The sequence below is a fragment of the Leuresthes tenuis genome, unplaced genomic scaffold, assembly GCF_036924035.1.
Source record: "Leuresthes tenuis unplaced genomic scaffold, fLeuTen1.0.hap1 SCAF_23, whole genome shotgun sequence".
Lineage (NCBI taxonomy): Eukaryota > Metazoa > Chordata > Actinopteri > Atheriniformes > Atherinopsidae > Leuresthes > Leuresthes tenuis.
The window spans coordinates 5,758,330-5,777,521 of NW_027325377.1; the positions used below are offsets into that span (position 1 = coordinate 5,758,330).

Below are 19,192 nucleotides of genomic sequence, written 5' to 3' on the forward strand. Positions count from 1 at the left end.
CACAGATTTAACTTACTTTTTTTTTTACTTTACTTTACTTTAATTTACTTTAGCTACTCAACTTCTACTCCACTCAGTGCCACTCATCACGCACTGGCGCCACCACGCATCCCAGAATGTAAGTGAGTGGGTCTTAGTTGTAAGCTGCAGGCTCTCTTCATGGAGTCTTCTAAGAGTGCGTTCTCAGCACTGGAGCGATTACCTTTCAATAACACAGCGCTGAAAAAGCTGCCTGTGGATGTCTCAGATGATACCAGGTCCAGGACGGTCCCAGCGGCATGTTTCTCTCGAATTCAATCTCTCCAGCCGCTGGTACATCCCCGCTTCGTGGCCCTGTCAGAGTCAGCGCTGTCCCTGCTTGGCCTGAATGTACAGGACGTGTTACGTGATCCTCTGGCTCCGGAGTACTTGAGTGGCTCCAGGCTGCTGCCGGGCTCCGAGCCGGCTGCGCACTGCTACAGCGGCCACCAGTTCGGGCTTTTTGCGGGTCAGCTGGGTGATGGTGCTGTCATGTACCTTGGGGAGGTGGAGATGGGCAGCCATAGGCGTTGGGAGATACAAGTGAAAGGTTCAGGAGTCACACCCTTCTCCAGGTGATTTTTTTGTTTGTGTCTTTTTGTGTACTACTGACAGGTTTTATTCTCATTCATAAATCATAAATTTCAGAAATCAGTTTCTCAACTGAAAGTAAGGCAGTTTTAAAAGATGACACAACTGGTCTTAACACTCTGTCACCAGAGGCATGTGAATGTAAGAGCTGCTTAAGAGCTTAACTGTTTGGCACACATCATAGGCAAAGTAGTGCAGTGAAAAAGTATAGAGTCACCCCTCCATTTTTATATATTTTGCTCCCAAGCAGCCAGATTTTCTTGTAATGTTGGTGGTAAGCAATAGTTCCTCTGGCTTTCTAAGGGTCTTTGGATCTTTGCTCTGTTTTCACTCATTTTCAGTCCAGTTTTTGTGCCTGACCATTTTCATAGGAATGTGTTTTTTTGTTTGTTAAAACCAACTAACACGGACCAATGAATGAAGTACAAAAAAAAGGCACTCGGTGAACCAGTTATCAGTCTACACATAACATGTTACTAGCAGACAGTCACAAGGACACATCATTTGTCCCCATTTGTTTAGCTATGTCCACCAAAAAAACAAAGATAACACAGTTTGACAGGAATGAAAAAGTGTTTTTACACCAACAAGATGATTCCCTAAGGCAAAAGAGGACAAATGAAGAAGTGTCAGGCCTAAAAAACTATCTACAGAAGATGAACAGTATCTGAAAGTGATGTCCTTAAGAAAGAGGAAAAAATCCAGCAAAGACCAGACAGGACCTGAGAGATGCATCTGGACCTTCAGCTGATCCATCTACTGTTGGCCCAAGCCTCATCAGAAATGGTCTCCATGGAAGGGTGGCTGTCAAGAAGCCGTTCTTAAGGAAGGGAAACAGGGAGAAAAGGCTGAGCTATGCCAAATGACACAAGACTGAAAATCAGGGGCAACAGGATGAATCCTCCCCCAGAGCCTAGACCTCAACTTTAGTGAAGCAGTGTGGAAAAAAAGGCAGCTAATATCCAAAGAAGGGCTTTCGGATGTCCTTCAAGAAACCTGGAGAAGTATTCCCGAAGACGACATAAAGAAATTAAAAGAAAGCTTGTTTAAAAGGATTCAGCCTGTGTTGAATAAAAAAAATTGAATAGAAAACTACTTTATTCATTCCCCAGTGGGGGAAATTCAAATGATTCAAGTAGCTCAAAACCTTTTTTTAGTGTATTATATATTTATTTATTAAATTATATATAATAAACTTGCTCAGACGAAATATTGACTTTCCAGCTTGTTAGAATTGCACAAACTCTGTTTTCAGCTCATGTATATTTAAGTTTGTGTTTGCACATGTTGCATCCATATCCTTTTTTCCTGTAAATGTGTAAAGAAATAACTGGTGGTTTAAGATTTTTGCACATTATTGTAACTCCCATTACTTATCAGCTGTGTGCATAGTGGAAACTGTGCATCTCCATTCACTCATCTACGTTCATTTGTTGGATAAAGTATAGTTTCTTATAGGTAACTTATTTTACAACAGAATAGCTGCAACTTCAATAGAATTAAAAGTAGTGTACAACCTATATAAGCCGTTCACTGCTTAATCAGAGTCTGTATTGCCATTTGCTCAGAGATGGGGATGGCAGGAAGGTGCTTCGCTCTAGCATCAGAGAGTTCCTCTGCAGTGAGGCCATGGCTTCTCTGGGGATCCCCACCACCCGCGCAGCCTCCCTTGTGACCTCTGACCTCTATGTCAGCAGAGATCCTCTCAACAGTGGCCGGCGCATTCCGGAGCGCTGTTCAGTGGTTCTGCGTCTCGCCCCTTCCTTCATCAGGTTTTGCGACTTCATTAAAAGAAACACCAACCATGTACCATATGATATTTGTCTAAATTTTGTATTTGTTTTTCTGTTTATGTATGTATGTGCTGGAAGGTTCGGCTCCTTCGAAATCTTTCTCGGTCAGGATGAACTTTCTGGTTTGCAGGGTCCCAGTGCGAAGAGGAATGATATTCGTGCTCAGCTGCTGGATTATGTGGTTGAGACTCTCTATCCTCACATTCAGCAGGCCCATAGCAACAGGAAAGACAGGAATATGGCTTTTTTCAGAGAGGTTAGAAATGACTTACTATAGTCTCCTTTTAGGGTAGTTCATTCAGTCCAGGTGTTCAAACATTTTGATCACTTTTTACTTTTTTTTCCACAGGTGATGATGCGAACTGCTAAGCTAGTGGCCCAGTGGCAGTGTGTTGGCTTTTGTCACGGTGTGCTAAACACAGACAACATGAGCATACTGGGTCTTACTTTGGACTATGGCCCCTTTGGTTTCATGGACAGGTAGGTTGCTGGTGGTGAAAGTCAGGTATGTTTTCTGTTACTAGTTGAATTGCTCATAGTCTGTATCACAATGTATCAAAATGTTTCAAACTATGTAATGAAACTAGTCCTATGTGTGACAGATTTGATCCAGATTTCATCTGCAACGCCTCAGACAAAAGAAGGCGCTATTCATACCAAGCCCAGCCTTCTGTGTGTCGCTGGAACCTGGCTCGCCTGGCTCAGGCTTTGGGCTCTGAGCTGAATGCAGCAGAGGCAGGAGCAATCCTGGATGAGTTTATGCCCACATACGAGACATTTTACCTGTGTATCATGAGGAAAAAGCTGGGCCTTGTAAGAAAAGAAGAGATGGAGGATGGGGAACTCATATCAGACTTACTGCGTGTCATGCAAAATACTGGTAAAGAAAAAAAGAGTTGCTGGAAATACAATCAGCTGTTTTTTTCCTCAGCACTCAGTTGTGATATGTCCTTCCAGGTGCAGATTTCACAAATACTTTCCACCTGCTGAATCGTGTCCCCTGGCCTGAGGAGGGAGACAATGAGAGGGCCACTGTGGGGCCAGTGGTGGACCTCATCCTAGAGCAGTGTGCCTCTATTGAGGAGCTAAAGGTGGCTAATAAGCCTACAATGGAGGACCGGTGAGGGGGTGTATGGTGGTTGGGTTGTTTTTATGTTTTTGAGCAGCTATAGCATGACTATGAAGTGTGTAGCTGCACCACCATATACTCTCAGTGAATATACCTTTAACCCTTGCTAACCACATAGTTTCAAATGTCTAACACCCTCTTGTTATCTGATCTATTCTTTTTTGACATGCTAGCATTTTGGGAAACAGTCTTACCAAGATAATATGTAAGTTAAAGTTCACTGACATTTGGCAGGATGAATGTGGATAAGTGAACAAACATGAGGGCCTAGACCTGGATTTATGGCTTCAAGCGTAACTGTTTTCATTTTTAGAGAATTGGCAATGATTCTGTCCATGGCACAAACCAATCCAGTCATGTTTGGGATGGTGGCAGACAGGCCAGATGTGGCCCAGCAGCTGGAATTAATGGGCCGGCTTAAGCAACTCCTTGAGACAGATCAAGATGAACTAAAGAAAAAGCAGCGTGATGACTGGATCTGCTGGGTTGGAAAATATCGGTAAGAAAATTATGACAAAATTAAGAGAAGCTAAGTGAACACTTTTTTAAAAATCTTCTTTTCTTTTTAAGAATAGCCATGTAAAGTTTTAAAGGGTGATTTCATTGTTAAGTACTTATGAGTAGTAAATGTTTCAGCTGAAGTAGACTCCCAGCGCTCCCAGTTTGGAAAATCAGGGTAGATTTCTGTTGTGGGAGTAAAGCTAACAGCTGCTCAGAATGGGGCTGCTAATGCATGTAATATAATGTAAAAACTCAACAACAATGCTCACTTGAGGCACTATGAAATTTTAAAAGTATGAATTGTGTTAGATTGCAAAAACTTCACTCCTCTCCTGAATATCATTCACCTCTATTTGGTCTCTGCAAATTACCAAAGAGGAACAGTAGCAGCTAACTGAGGATAAAGTTTATACCCGCAAAAAGATGGTTAAAAAGGCCAATGTTTCTGGTACAATGTCTAAAACCTGGTATTCTCAACCATGGTAAATAGCAGCAAATAGATTAATTGTACACAACTTGTCCAGTGTCAAATGAGACTAAATTAGCAACTATCTAGCAAAGCTTAGCATTTGGTAGCAAAATAAACAGTTGATGTAGCCCAGAGCAGTTAAAAGGAGAGTGACATTTTAATTTATATTTAAAAGATAGACTGAAATGTTGTTGTTCTGTATCTTCAGTTTGTTGTTCTCCTTTTAAGAGGCTAGAAGTCTGCTACTGCTGCTTTAACACATTACTTCCTGTTGCAGATGTAGACTTTAAAAAAGTATTTTTGAGTCTATGGGTACAGACGTTAAGAATGGCTTTTTTTTTATTTTTATTTTTTTTGCACTATTATCATGTGATAATGACTTATTATTTTGTTATCTCGAAACAAAGATAATGAAATAATAAAGATGTCTATGTTTTTGTTTAGTTAAATTCTTTGTCTGATTTTTTTGCAATGTTTTCTGGATTTGCTCCTCTTGTTTTTATTTATTTATTTATGTATACTAGCAGTGGAACATTTTTTTTTATTTTATTTTATTTTTTAAATTTTTCTCTTGCTATTGTAAAACCAGTAGGCGTTTGGGTTGGGAGTGCGATGGCACAGATGACTCGTCCATTGTCAAAAAGGAGAGGCGCAAGGTGATGAAATGCAACAATCCCCGTGTGGTCCTACGCAACTACATTGCCCAGAATGCAATTCAAGCTGCAGAAAATGGAGACTTTTCTGAGGTGAGGCAGATTTCGTGACTGAAGTTTGACTAAATGTTTGTAAAAATCTCCAGGTGGGGAAAGGGGTCCATGGGAGCAGCTGCTAGTCTACACTGCCACATGATTTTCATTACAATGTCATCCCCAGTCAAATGGTTTCCTATTTGAATGTCAAACACCAAAAATTAACAAGAACATTGGGTAATTTATTGCAAATCCCTAAAGAAGGTAATTTTTCACCAAATTTACTGGGCTTGTTTGATTCACCTTACTTTTTAAGAAACCATCTTTCTCTAAATTTGAATGGAATGTAAGTTGATAAAGCTGCCAGTAGGTTGTGGTAAAAGACAATCAGTTGTAAAAATACACAGATATCACAGATCTTTTGCTATTTGACCTGCAACTTCTTCATTGGATTGCTTGAATTGTTTTTGATTGTTTTTCTCCTTTTTTGTCATTGTGTTTTACACATCAAGACCCAATTTTCTGCTTTTAAGGTCACTAATTCATAATATTTCCACTTTGTCTAACAGATTAACAAAGTCCTCAAGGTCCTGGAGAAACCATATGCTGAGTCTGACAATGAGTCTTTGTGTGAGCCTGAGGCATGTGATGGTGAACCGGAGCACAAACGGAGGGAGTTCACCGATTCCTACGCCGCTAAGCCTCCTGCCTGGGCACAAACTATTTGTGTCACCTGATCCACGTAGACACTCCTGGGCAGCTGAAGAAGAGAGGTCTGTTTTCACTGCTGGACCTCATGAATCACAATTTTTAGAGTAAACCAAAATTGTGTTGTTGGTGTGAAGGGCTACACTATTTTGGTATGAGCCTCTCAGTTATTCACCTTTTCCATCTCAGGCTTTCTCTTCTGTTGCCTGCACGGAGGATGTTATTTGGCGGTGTGTTCCAGTTCATCGCTGCAGGAATATACTACTATTTGTGTGGCCACATGTTTTTTTATTTGTTTTGTTTCAGAGAATAAAGTTATGTAATCTGAATCTAAATTCCCCCAAATCAGCAAATAAAAATACAGGATTATTCCTTATTCATTTATGTCCTTATGCTGAATTAGGTAGAATGCATTAAATAGGTGGCACTGATGCATTTCAGTGCCATGTAGAAACCAGCAAAATGGTCACACCCATGGTAGTTATACTGCTGATGACGTATGACGGCTCCGATAACTAGTCACACAGTGATCTGTCTGGGTCTGAAACACCAGGAACACACCAACAGCAATCATTAAAAGGCAAATTCTAGCTGAGTTCTAGCTGTAGTGAGTGTGAGTATACCAGTATACCAGAGTGCTGACAATTTCTTTTAAATATGACATGATTTGTGAAATCATTGCAATAAATATTCAGTTTTTCAATAAAAGAAGTGTAGCTTGTTATAAAACAGTCTCTGTCTGTATGTCCTTTGTTACACAATAATAATCTTTGCTCTTGCGTTTATTGATTAGGGATAGCAGCAGGTGGGAAACTGCAGAGAAGTGTGTAAAACTACAACTCTGGATCCTGGCCTCAGCCCTGGATTGTCATAGTTTTTCAGCATCATTTCTAGATATGAGAGTTGCCTCTTCCAAAGTAGGATGGATGCCATCTCTCCTGGGACCGAGTTTTCTCCAGAAAGGTTGCCAATTATATATATAGCCCATGTTGTTTGCTGGACACCACCTAAACAACCAGAGGTTGAAGAATGACATGTCATTACTGGAAAGATTTGGCAGGGGTCCACATGGATTATTATTGCAAAACCATCAGGCTTTAATTATTGCAAAACCGAATACATATATAAAATCACACAGTATATGTGTATACCCCCTTAAAAATGCCCTTCACATGGTCTTTCTTAGTATTTTGTGTAACCAGAGCTCTTTCTCTTAGTGTGTGCTTGCTTTAAATGCCACATACACATTTCATTGATAGGGTTGCTCCTAGTAGGTTTTCAAAAGTCCACATAATACATGCTTATATATTATATGGAAGTTTTACAGTTAAAGCAAGCTCTGACATTCAAATTACTGTAATCAGTGTGTCAATGATTACCAGAACAACCTATAACTGTCCCCTTGTGCTAAATGATTGCATGAGACTCTGAAATTGAGCAGTGTAATAAACAAACATTTAAACATATATATTTTCCAGACAAAAGGGACTCCAGGTCAGACAGGCAAGGGAAAAGGTCCAGGTATGCTGGGGTGCTACTCAGGAAAAAGGAGAGGTTGGAGACTGTGGGAGAGAGGACAAACAAGTTTCAATGCTGGGTCAAACAGACAAAACCGGCCTGTGTGCATTACCACAGCTGGTTACACAACAATCTGGCGCCGTGCAGGCGGAAGCCCGGTCCTTAAGTGGCAGCAGCTGGGAATCAAGGTGATAAGGATCAGGTATGCAGGTAGTCATGGCTCCTCAGCAGGCGTGACAAAGTCCTTTCCCGTAAGCAGAAGAAGCTGAGATGGTCAAACTCATCTTTAAGAGTAAACTTTTTTTATTTGTTTAGCAGAGTCTGAGAACTATGCAGTCCAAGAGGTGAAGGAAGACCACCACATTTATGAGGAAATAGACGTAGGAGAGGCTATCTGCATGGATGTACTCTGTATACAGCATAATCTGACCATAAAAGCTTGTGGAAGCTTCACTGAGGAGCATGATGCCATACAATGGAGGCTCAAGCGTGTCACAACAGAAAGAACCTTCCATGATATTAGTGATGCCTTCAAACCTGAGCCTAATCAAGAGAGGTCAGTGACATTTCTGCATACCAATGCTTCACAGCCTGAAAGTTTTGAGGAATCCATATGCTGATCCTGAGCCTTCGTGTGAACCTGATCTATGAGGGAAAATGGCGCACTAACAGATGCCTACAATGCTAAGCTTCCTCCCTGGGCACAAGCTGTACTTTTTTGGTACCGACCCTTCAGTTATTCTCCATTTCATCAGACTTTTTCTCTGCCGCTTTAAGGGAGGATATGACGTGGGATGCTGGATTACATTAGCTTGTCTGATGTTATTTGTTATATTGCCGTGTGTAAATCTTTATCTGAACCTCAATTCATCAGAATCTGTAAATACAACTACACCAATTAATTCCTCATTTTTCCCCACTAATGTTAAGTAGGTGTAAAAACATAGACTAAGGAGCACTGATACACTGTAATAACTGAGCCAGCAGAAAGTGAATATGAGTATACCGGTATCAATAGACACAAAGTGTAAACCATTTTTTCTGACTATAACATTGTTGATGACGTATCTTTGTAACAAATGTTCAGTTTTTCAGATGTGTAACTTTTCATAAAACCTGGTCTGTCTGTTTTTTCACTGTTGTAATGGGTAAAGGAGCTATGTGTTCGTGTGTATTAGCTGAGGAAGTAGCAGCTTGTTCCTTTGTTGTTTTGCTCGGTTGAAATTAATTCAAGGAGATGGACTTTATATGCAAGCGCACAGATGAATACAAGTCACTGGGTCGCAACGGAGAAGGACACTGTGTGGACTCTCACTTAATAGAAGTTAGTGCAACAGCGAATAGGCACAGGCGTCAACCTACACCTGGGTCAAACATCCTCAGTAGCTCAAGTACTAGACTTGGTTCCTTCAATGGGTTTGCCCCAGATTCCCTCAAAGTATGGACCGCAATAGAGAAGAGTTTTGTATCAAACAGATGGTGACCGGTGACTGCAAAACCACCACAGCGCTTGCGTTAGAAAGGTGTCAAGTTTCCACATGAGGGATGAATAGCATACTAAGAAAACAAGTTATTTCTGTTGACATTTGGCAGATGGTGGCAGGGAGCACTGTCTAACAGATTAGATTCAAATCTTCCTTCTGTTTTTAAACTATTCCAGTGCAAATTTATTCCCATGTATTTAGTTTGAGTTTCCCATAAATTTCGCATATTTTTATCTATGATTGTTCACAACTCTCCATTTGTACTAAATTGCAAAGTTTGCACAGGAAAATCAGTATTGGGCTACTTATATAGCTGTGATGGCTAGCATAACACGAGGCTGATAAGATGGATCTTTTGTGCTCAAATGCCATTTGCGTCACAAGTATGCTGCTGTAACCATGGCTACTTTCATGATTTTCTTGATGTGATCTTGTTTCAGATGCAACATAGACATTTCACTGGCCACTTCAAAGAGATTTTCAGAAAGTTTATTGAACTTTTACAGATAAAGTTAGCTTTAAGATGTGACTTACCATAACCAATGTTATCAGGTTTAAGCAGACTACACCTTTACACTTACAGCCTGTCAAACATTTATCCCTCTCCCTGGTAGATGCATAAGCAGTTATTTTCTCCAATTTGTTTTGTATGTCTGGTCAATACAACAAGAACCAGAAGAAGAGCCTCATTCCATGGAGCAAAGTTTTACTCCATTATGTTAGCTATCACACCCACATATCACGATGTTTACCAGCTCAACTTGTTCATCATGCAAACATGAAGTACTGAAAGGGAAGGAAGAATGCCAATAGTGTAAAACAGGTTTGTGCAATGCATACAGTAACACTGGTTTTCATCTGATTTGAGATCAAAACTGAAAGTATTGCCGCATAAGAACCTTGGACACAGGAACAAGAAAGAAGCTCATCACATGACAGGCTCGGAAAACAGACATGGGTTCTGTGAAAGAACAGCTCTTTCATACTTTGGAAGAGCTGGTTGGTGAGGAGCTCAGGACTTTTCAGTTTTTCCTTTACAGTAATGTCCTTGAAGGATTCCAGTGTATTCCAAAGTCTCGGGCTTTCAAGTTAGACAGGGTGGATACTGTAGATCTTGTGGTACAGACATATGGGGAAAAGGGTGCTTTTACTGTCACTGTGGATATACTGAAGAAGATGCGATTCCTACACTTGGCTGAAAAATTGGAAGGAAGATATAACAAAGGTAAAGGAAGTTTTAAAATGATTAAACTGAAACGTCTGTTTTATTGCTCTGTAAGACTAAACAAGTGGGTCATGTAATAAGATATGCTTGGATACACACACAGTCATGTTATCAAGTTAATATTTATCCATGTGCAGCCATATTTCAGTGCAAACTTCTTCTTTTTTTTATCAGCAACTGAGCACCACTCAATCAGAGAGAGACTAAAATCCACACTAAAGGAAAAGTACCAAAACATTTATGAAGGGAACGCAGATGAAGGGGACACAATCTACCTGAGGAAAATTTACACAGAGCTGCATGTGATTCAAGGAGCCTGGGGAGGCTTTATTGAGGAGCATGCAGTCAGACAACAGACACTCAAGCATGTAGCAACAGGGGAAACCTCCATTAAAGCCAGTGATATTTTCAAACCCCAGCCCAATCAAGAGAAGCGAATCAGAACTGTGCTTACTCAGGGAATACCTGGAATGGGTAAAACTGTATGTGCACAGAAGTTTACCCTAAGCTGGGCAGAAGGAGAGGAAAATCAGGACATCACCTTCCTCTTCCCTCTTCCTTTTAGAGAACTGAATCCCATCAAAGATGAGAAGGGCTATAATCTCATGCAGTTGCTTCATCAGTTCTTCCCTGAGATGAAACCTCTTGAGAAATTAGGAGTAGAATGCAAAGTCCTCTTCATTTTCGATGGTCTCGATGAGACTCTTCTCCCCTTGAACTTCAAACACAACAAAGTCTTGAGAGATCAGATGGAGACAGCCCCGCTTGATGTGCTGATCACAAACCTCATCACAGGAAATCTGCTCGGCAATGCACTGATCTGGATCACCTCCAGGCCTCCCGCAGTCAAGCTGATCCCTCGCAAATACATTGACCAGTGGACAGAGGTGAAGGGCTTCACAAATGGCCTGTGGAAAGAGTACTTCAAGAAACGTTTGAGCGATTATAACCTCGCCATTAGGATCATCAAACATGTGAAGTCATCAAGAAGCCTTTGTATCATGTGTCAAATACCAGTTTTCTGTTCGATCGCTGTCACTGTAATGAAGAAAATGCTGAATGACAATTTGACAGACAGCATGCCCAACACCCTAACTGAGATGTATGTGCATCTCCTTCTCTGTCAGACAGATAGTATGATTGAAAGGCACTACCCTGTGAAGAGCGACAACAATGTTGTTTTGAAGCTTGCAGAGCTTGCATTCCATCAGCTGGAGAAACGCAAACTGATCTTTTATGAAGCTGACCTGAGAGAGTGTGGCATAGATGTAAATGAGGCAACCACTTACTCGGGTGTTTGCACAGAGGTCTTCAAAATGGAAGGAAAAGGGAGGCGACAGGTTTTCAGCTTTGTACATCTGACTATCCAGGAGTTTCTGGCTGCTCTTCATGTCAATTACTTGTACACACAAAAAAAGGAAAATGTTCTTCTGGGAAAGTTCAGAAGGATGTCAACAAAACTGGCTCCAAAATCTATGTTCAGCTTTCACAAGACTGTCATTGAAAGAGCCTTGGAGAGTCCAGATGGCCACTGGGACCTCTTCCTTCGCTTTGTTCTGGGACTCTCCCTGAAGTCAAACCAGGAGCTCCTCTGTAGAGTCCTGCATGTGGATGCAGAAGCAGAAGAAGATGTTGCAAGGACCATCCAATTCATCAAAGAGAAGATCAGTGAAGAACCTGAATCTAAGTTCAACTTGTTCCACTGTCTCGGTGAGCTCAAAGAGGAATCTCTAGTACTGGAGATCCAGAGCTTTGTAAACTCAGGGAGTCTCAAATCCAAAAAGCTGTCTGCAGCCCAGTGGTCCGCTCTAACCTTTGAGCTGATGACAACTGAAGCAGTCGGAGAGGAGTTTGACCTGAAGAAGTATATAAGATCAGAGGACGGGGTAGTGAAGCTTCTGAATGTCATTACTTCCTCATCATGTGCTCTGTAAGTTTACCCACATAATGGCAGCATTTCTATTGCATGTTGGTTTCTAATACACACACAAAAATCATCCCACAACAAAATGTGTTCCTTATTCATTCTTTTTTTAGGCTCAATCATTGCAACCTCACTGAAAACTGCTGTGAACTGTTGGCATCCGCACTGAGCTCGACATCCTCGCATTTGACAGTTCTAGACCTGAGTGACAACAATCTGAAGGACTCTGGGGTGAAACTGCTATCTGTCGGTTTAAGGAGTCCACACTGCAAACTGAAGTGTTTAAGGTCTTGTCAGCAGTGTTTTGAAACCCAAAATTCACAACATTTCACTTTAAACAGCAACAATTTTCTGTTTTTATCAAACATGTCAGGGTTTACTGTCATTAACTTATATTAAGTTCACATTTTATTTTGCAAGTTGTGCAAGAATCTGATAAAAGAGCTTCCCATTTCCTTTTTCTCAGATTGCATCAGTGCAACCTAGAGGGAAGTTGCTGTGAGGCACTGGCTGCTGCAGTCAGCACAGAGTCAACACAACTAAGAGATCTGGACCTGAGTACTAACGAGTTAAAAGAAGCAGGACTCAAGGCCCTAAGTGTGGGACTGTGCAGCCGCTGCTGCAAAGTGGAAATACTGAGGTTAGACTTGCATCATCCTGACGTTCTTTGTACCTGCTTTAAATGCAGATGAAAATAATGTTTTCTGAGGAAAATTCAGTCTTAATTAATTATTTTTGCAGGCTGAATCAATGCAAGCTGGGAGAGAAGTGTGGTGCAGATTTGGCTTCGGTTTTAAACTCAGGCTCATCACATCTGAAAAGTCTTGACCTGAGTAACAACAGCTTGAAGGATTCTGGTGTATCTTCGCTTGCTGCTGGACTGATGAGTCCACACTGTAGACTGGAAACACTCAGGTCAGCTTGTACAGTGTAAAAGGGGATTTTAAAAAAATTTTTTTTTGTTAAAACTGTTAATCATGTTTTAATCTTTTCAGGGGAACAAACTAGCAGACACATTAAATTAATCAATAGCGCCTCATGACGTTGATGTTGTTAAAAAAAAATCTAGTTTGCTAAATAATTAACTTGTACCTGTTTTTGCGTTTGCCATTTGGTGCTGGGCTGACATACTGTAGCTCAAAATGGGCTAAAGAGACATCTTATATGTGAAATAGCTACTTGTTGCTGGTGAATACAGCAATAAAAGGGGCTGTGAGACTGAAGCAAAGCCTAAAATAAACCAGGAGATTTCAGCAAGTTAGCAATTAGCTGAATGTTTCTAAAAGTGGTCTAAGAGACGGAGACAAAAAAAATTGTATATTGAGAATTATTATTGTTCGTGATGACAGAAACATAACACAAAATGATGCTAAAGTTGTTTGCTATATGTCTAAGTTCCATGTTTGTCCTTTTAATCATAAAAACATTTGTTGTCACTGTTTTCTTGTCTGTAGCTTTGTATTTAATTCTTGAAGCTAAGATCAATTTTATTTAGAAAAAAAATAATTACTCTAATTGTTATTACAAGTGTGAAGTAATATGCAAGTAGGATATGTTATCACTATTCAAGTTCAGCGTACTGTTGCTCCATTTCACATGTGATTGTCAGACTCAGCTGGTGCGGCCTGACGCAGAAGTCCTGCAGTCCCATTGGCTCTGCTCTCAGCTCCGAGTCTGCCAGCATCAGAGAGCTGGACCTGAATGGAAACAAGTTGCACGGTGGAGATTTTGGGCTGCTGTGCTCTGGACTCAGAAGTCAGAACTGTAAACTGGAGACATTAAGGTAAACTCATTTAGGGTTGCACAACGAGTATTCTTCAGTGCCTTCAATTAGTGTAATTACAGTTTTGCTTTCTACAGTTAGAATCAGTGTTACCCATTTGGGACAAAACAATCTCCTACAGATTAAACGACTGCAACCTCCAGAAATGCTGTGCTGATCTCGCCTCAGTCTTGAACACTGAAAGCTCTGAACTGAAGGAGCTTGATCTGAGTGGGAATGACCTACAGGATTCAGAGATGGAGCTGCTATCTGTTGGCTTGGCCAGTCCAGACTGTACAATGGAGAGATTAAGGTAAACTAGCTTTCCAGCAAAATGAATGCCTAATCACAAGAAAGAAATATAAAATAAAACTATGAAATCCCCCAAAACTAATGCATGAAACGAAGCAAAGACAGGTGAGGGTTCTTGATGAATATCACTTTCTACATAACACAAGAAAGTCACACAAGTGTGTTTTTGGCTGAAATGTGACTTGGGCCTGTCTTTATGCAGGCTGTCATTCTGTGGAGTCACTTTGCAGGGCTGCACTAAATTGGCTTCAGCACTGAGTGCCAACCCTTCCCACCTGAGGCTCCTTGATCTCAGCTACAACTACCTGCAGGACTCTGGAGTGCAGTTGATCTCCGCTCACCTGAACAACCCTCTCTGCAAACTTGAGCAACTCAGGTAAAATAACGACTGCATTTGCTTTCTAGTATCGACAAATAAATAGATTAAAAACAAACAAAAGAAAAGCACAAGCCAAAAAATCGGATATTAGTAACTACCTTCTATAGCACTGGGATGAGAAATATACGCAACTCTTCATTTCAGAGTGTCAGTTACTGATGATTATTTCTTTTATGTCCCTTCCTACAGTTTGGATCATAATGCAGAGTGTTACTTGAGATCAACGCTGAAAAATTGTGAGTTAGATGCAATTCTTGTTATATCACAATATGTCATTAACCAAAGAATATTGGATATTCTCAACAACAATTTTTACCAATCAAAGTTGGATTCTGAACACGTAAATGGGAGTAATATGGACATATGCTGTTAAATAGACTTGCATGGCCACCGATATACAGTTAAAGCTGGTGTTTCCTAGTTATGTTCATGTGGATTCCCTTCCCTAAATTTTTTTTAATATTTTCCTGCTTCAACAAACCTTATTTTAAGGTCAATATTGAGCCCTGTTGAAGTCTGATGATAAAGGTCAGGTGTGCTGTAAGAAGGGGATACACTAACATATACTAACTACATATTCTAAAAGTATTTTTTAATCAGCACAGCAAACTTTCCTTAAAGGGTTAGTATATGCCGCCTGATTTTAATTCAGATGGCTTATGATATGTTATTTAATTATTTTTCCAATAGATGGCGAGAATTGGTTAAAAACTGACTTGGAAAGTATCTCTTTTTTTCCCCCAACCTGGTATTCTGTAGATTCTTTCTTTTATTTATTTATTTTTCTATGCCCCGAATGATCTAGCAGAACTTTGTGGCACTTTACATTTGCAAATGTGGTACTGGTAGTACACAAAGCTCTAAGGTGCTAATTCAGAGGAGTCTTAAGGCAGCCTTTGCTTGTTTTTAGACCAATTTTTAAGAAGTGCCATGAGTTAAAGTTGCGACTGCAGATGAGGAAAATGGAGTCCCTGACTTGTTGACAATGACAATGAATGTCATCATTGCAGTGAAAATAAAAACAGTGATTAAGGAAATGGACTTAAAAGGCCATATTTGTATTTTGCACAGATGGATGCACACTGACATTCGATGCAAACACAGCAGCCAGGTCTCTCTTTCTGCATGACAGTGGAAAGCAGGTGACACGGGTCAGAGAGCAACAGCAGTACCCCAATCACCCCGACAGGTTTGAGAGTGTCTCCCAGGTGCTCTGCCACCAAGGCCTCACCCAACGGCACTACTGGGAGGTGGAGTGGCGAGGGCACTGGGTGGACATTGCTGTTGCGATGAGGGGAATCTCTCGCAGGGCGGGTTCGCATGTCTGTGGGTTTGGCTACACTGACCAGTCCTGGAGCCTGTACTGCTCTAAGGATCAATTTATCGCTCAGCATGACAACCAGACTGTGGAAATACCTGCTCCTCCATTTAGCTCCTACAAGGTTGGAATCTATCTGGACTGGCCTGGTGGCACCCTGTCTTTCTATGGGGTGTCCCCCAACGGTCTCCGCCACCTTCAAACATTCTACAGCAACTTCTCTGAGCCTCTCTACCCTGGCTTTGGGATGGAAAAGGAAGACTGCTCGGTAATTATTTGTACAGTTGTGGACATGTAAGAAATCATTTCTCCATCTGATAGTTCAGAAAAGCTTGTTAGTTTCTGAGTGAAAGTGAATGAGGGCAAAAAAAATTCCATTTTGATTAAGAAAATATCTTTTCTTTTACATCAAAACTGTGAAAAAGAAAAACATAAAAGCAACAACACAGAAAAGATGACCAAACTTTCTTCTGCTGATCATTTTTCCTTGCACAATTCATGACAGGACTTCAGTTTAATGATTCATATCTTTACATGATAACCATGCCCTTTCCTACTGCTCCTGGTCTCAAAATGATAGTACCCGGAGCCATCTTGACAAAATTCTAACGGTTTCAAGTCGAGAGGTGTGAAGAAGAATTCCTCTGGCTTAAGTTCAAGTTAAATCGCTTGTACAAAAAGCTACTTAAATAAGTTATAATAATAACCTTATTCTAAATGTAATGGTTTGTTTGACAAGGTGCGCATTTCCCCATGCAGATGGGACATAAACAGTCAAAAGTCTGGCTTTTGTCAGACTTTTACATGGTACTATATATTACATTGTATTCCTCATTTCAAATCAGCTACCTTTGTAAAATATAAATCAAATTAAATGAAAATTACATTTCTCCATTACATAGAATAATTTCATGTTTGCCAACACATACCTCAAAGCGAAAAACCATTGAACACAAAGTATTGTATCCAAATGTGTGCAAAGCTGTCAACAACACAAACAGTGGCTACTTTGAAGAATCAGCTTGATTTTATGGTTATCTAATTATTTCATGTGTTATTTACCCCCAGCTGACACTGAGTGACAGGTAGAGTTTACCTGATCCTGTTATGTTATCACAGATATGTCGACCTAACATTACTATTTAGGGAGCTATTACAAAACAAAAGCCTTACATATCACTGAATCATACACACTGATTACTGATGACTTTTAAAAAAATGAATGAAGGTATTCCTTGATAATAAAGGGTGTGGGACCTCATATTGCTGTTTTTGTTACCTCTCCTGTTTTACCTGGATATCATCTTTGCCTGCCCGGCTAGGAGGCAATACAGCAGAAGGGAGTTTCTGCAACTTAGCTTTGTGAGACCGGCTGGCATGCCAGACATCACACTACAGTTTCCGGTGTTGTGCGAAATTATGTTCCCCTGGTGTCGGGAGCGCGCACAACAGCCGGAGTGGCAGATTCTACCGTCTATACGTCATTTCTGATCAAGTTGTACGAAAACGTAAACATTTATGAGTCAATGTTGTTATTTTATCTTTGAACCTGCTGGCTTCCAGTAAAACGTGTTTTTGACACAGTTTAGTGTTTTTTTCTTTTTACGCCAAGATAACCATAGTCTTTTCCAACTTGAGTCATGTTCACTTTAACGATAATTAAGCAGTCAGTCACCCAAACACTGTATTCCCACACATCGTGTTTATTTATTCTTATTGCTGATATAAAAGGCTGGAAGCTCGGTCTGCTGGACATGAAAAATAAAACTTACTGGAAGTTTTCCATGATATTCCTGTAAACCACATTTCTGATGTATAATGTAACACAATACTGAATCAATTAAAGAGATTTGTAGTAGCTACCGTGACTTTTAATCATCAATGTCAGTTATTGTGCTTTGTGTATGAAAATCATCTGCTCTAGCAGATGTAGTGTTGAAATAAATTACTGCATGCATTCCTTTCCTCAAACGCACTGTCCCTGAGACATATTTGGACATAATTGGTCTTTCTTTAAAAAAAATAAAAGCAAATGTGTGTTTAAAAACATTAAAGTGCGAACAGATAATTTCAGCCAGCCTGTTTTTCTCCCTCTGAAATATTCTGTTCCCCCCCTATATCTCAGGCAAAGAGTAACCAATCGTCTCAAGTTCTGAGTCATTTATTCCACTCATAATACTCAACTAATCCTGTGAATTTGAACACATTTGCTCTTTTCTTACCAAAGTTACTTGGGGGAACAGAATATTTCAGAGTGAGAAAAACAGGCTGACTGAAATATTAGCTAATGTGTTCAAATTCACAAGAATAGTTGAGTCTTATCCCGTCTGTCCTACTGGACGGGACTCTTGATCTTTGCCAGTAAGTTGATCTTTGGTCAGTAAAGGAGGCATATAAATCACTCCTGTCACCTCCTCTGGGACACGGAGACCACAACTGTGTGTACCTCATGCCCACATACAGAACTATTCTGAAGAGGGAAAATGTCTCTATAAAGGACATTAGGCTATGTTCACACTGCAGGTCTTAATGCACAATTCTGATTTACTACTCAAATCCGATTTTTTTGTTTGACTGTTAACATTACCTCTTAAATGTGGCCTGTCTACGGATTGCTGTATGAACAGCTCACACTCCTGAAGTGACCCACATGCGCAGTTGATCATTGATGACATCATGCCCATAGACCACGCCACGATGGTGTTTACAGAAGCGACTATGGCAACGGCAACCGAAACTGCAGGACTGTATGACTAAATGCTAAAAATCAGGGCTCTCAAGTCTCACGAGACACATGTATTTCAACAAGTTCTCACGCTCACACGCCACAGGCTGAAAAAAAAATAAAATAAAAAAAATATATATATATAAATATATATATATATATATATACTCTGGCGCACCGCTATCGCTATGGAAACGGCAGGAAACAAGCACGTCTCCCATGAGTCTGAGCAGACCAAAACATAAAACAGCAATACTAATAATAATATAAGTGATGAAATACCTGTCCAACCTGAACATGTTATTGGGATTAATATTCAGTTTATTCTTGTAAATGAAGAATCTTCCTCATACACCAGAGTAAGTCATGGAGTGCCACAGGGTTCTGTGCTTGGACCGATTCTTTTTACTTTATACATGCTTCCATTAGGGTAACATTATTAGACAGCATGGCATAAATTTATATTGCTATACTGATGATACTCAGCTGTACTTATCTATGAAACCAGATGAAACCCATAGGTTGGCCAGACTACAAACATGCCTTAAAGACATAAAGACCTGGATGACTCAGAATTGTCTGCTTCTAAATTCAGACAAAACTGAAGTTGTTATCTTTAGACCTGAGCACTTCAGGGAGAAATTGTC

The 19,192-nt window shown here is 40.3% G+C and overlaps 2 protein-coding genes and 1 long non-coding RNA gene across 4 annotated transcripts in view; 2 read left to right on the top strand and 1 right to left on the bottom strand.

The window, feature by feature from the left end:
• LOC140283151 (uncharacterized) overlaps positions 1–19,192 on the bottom strand; it is a 251,521-nt gene that overhangs the window by 145,754 nt on the left and 86,575 nt on the right. The window lies entirely within an intron of this gene.
• On the top strand, positions 139–6,521 carry selenoo2 (selenoprotein O2). The gene is made up of 10 exons (XM_072377834.1): positions 139–593; positions 2,178–2,381; positions 2,481–2,658; positions 2,752–2,882; positions 3,005–3,282; positions 3,360–3,522; positions 3,845–4,030; positions 5,091–5,247; positions 5,760–5,963; positions 6,088–6,521. The coding sequence occupies exons 1-9, from the start codon at positions 160–162 to the stop codon at positions 5,925–5,927; spliced, it is 1,899 nt and encodes a 632-aa protein (XP_072233935.1). The 5' UTR covers positions 139–159; the 3' UTR covers positions 5,928–5,963; positions 6,088–6,521.
• On the top strand, positions 10,263–16,216 carry LOC140283145 (protein NLRC3-like). Of its 2 annotated transcripts, XM_072377829.1 has the most exons (9): positions 10,263–12,055; positions 12,163–12,336; positions 12,516–12,689; positions 12,791–12,964; positions 13,659–13,832; positions 13,954–14,124; positions 14,326–14,499; positions 14,692–14,738; positions 15,574–16,216. In XM_072377829.1, exons 1-9 carry the CDS (start codon positions 10,596–10,598, stop codon positions 16,116–16,118), a joined length of 3,093 nt encoding a protein of 1,030 aa, XP_072233930.1. In that variant the 5' UTR covers positions 10,263–10,595; the 3' UTR covers positions 16,119–16,216. The 2 variants fall into 2 exon arrangements, with proteins under 2 accessions (XP_072233930.1, XP_072233931.1); XM_072377830.1 differs by lacking the exon at positions 14,692–14,738 and having other exon boundaries at positions 15,574–15,720.

What these genes read in the sequence shown, in the direction of transcription:
- LOC140283145 (XM_072377829.1), top strand. Translation starts at nt 10,596, where the DNA reads ATGGGTAAAACTGTATGTGCACAGAAGTTTACCCTAAGCTGGGCAGAA. An exon ending in TGTAAACTGGAGACATTAAG is followed by an intron (nt 13,833 to 13,953) that starts GTAAACTCATTT and finishes AATCTCCTACAG; the next exon opens with ATTAAACGACTGCAACCTCC. An exon ending in TGTACAATGGAGAGATTAAG is followed by an intron (nt 14,125 to 14,325) that starts GTAAACTAGCTT and finishes GTCTTTATGCAG; the next exon opens with GCTGTCATTCTGTGGAGTCA.
- selenoo2 (XM_072377834.1), top strand. Translation starts at nt 160, where the DNA reads ATGGAGTCTTCTAAGAGTGCGTTCTCAGCACTGGAGCGATTACCTTTC. An exon ending in CTCGCCCCTTCCTTCATCAG is followed by an intron (nt 2,382 to 2,480) that starts GTTTTGCGACTT and finishes ATGTGCTGGAAG; the next exon opens with GTTCGGCTCCTTCGAAATCT. An exon ending in GCGTGTCATGCAAAATACTG is followed by an intron (nt 3,283 to 3,359) that starts GTAAAGAAAAAA and finishes ATGTCCTTCCAG; the next exon opens with GTGCAGATTTCACAAATACT.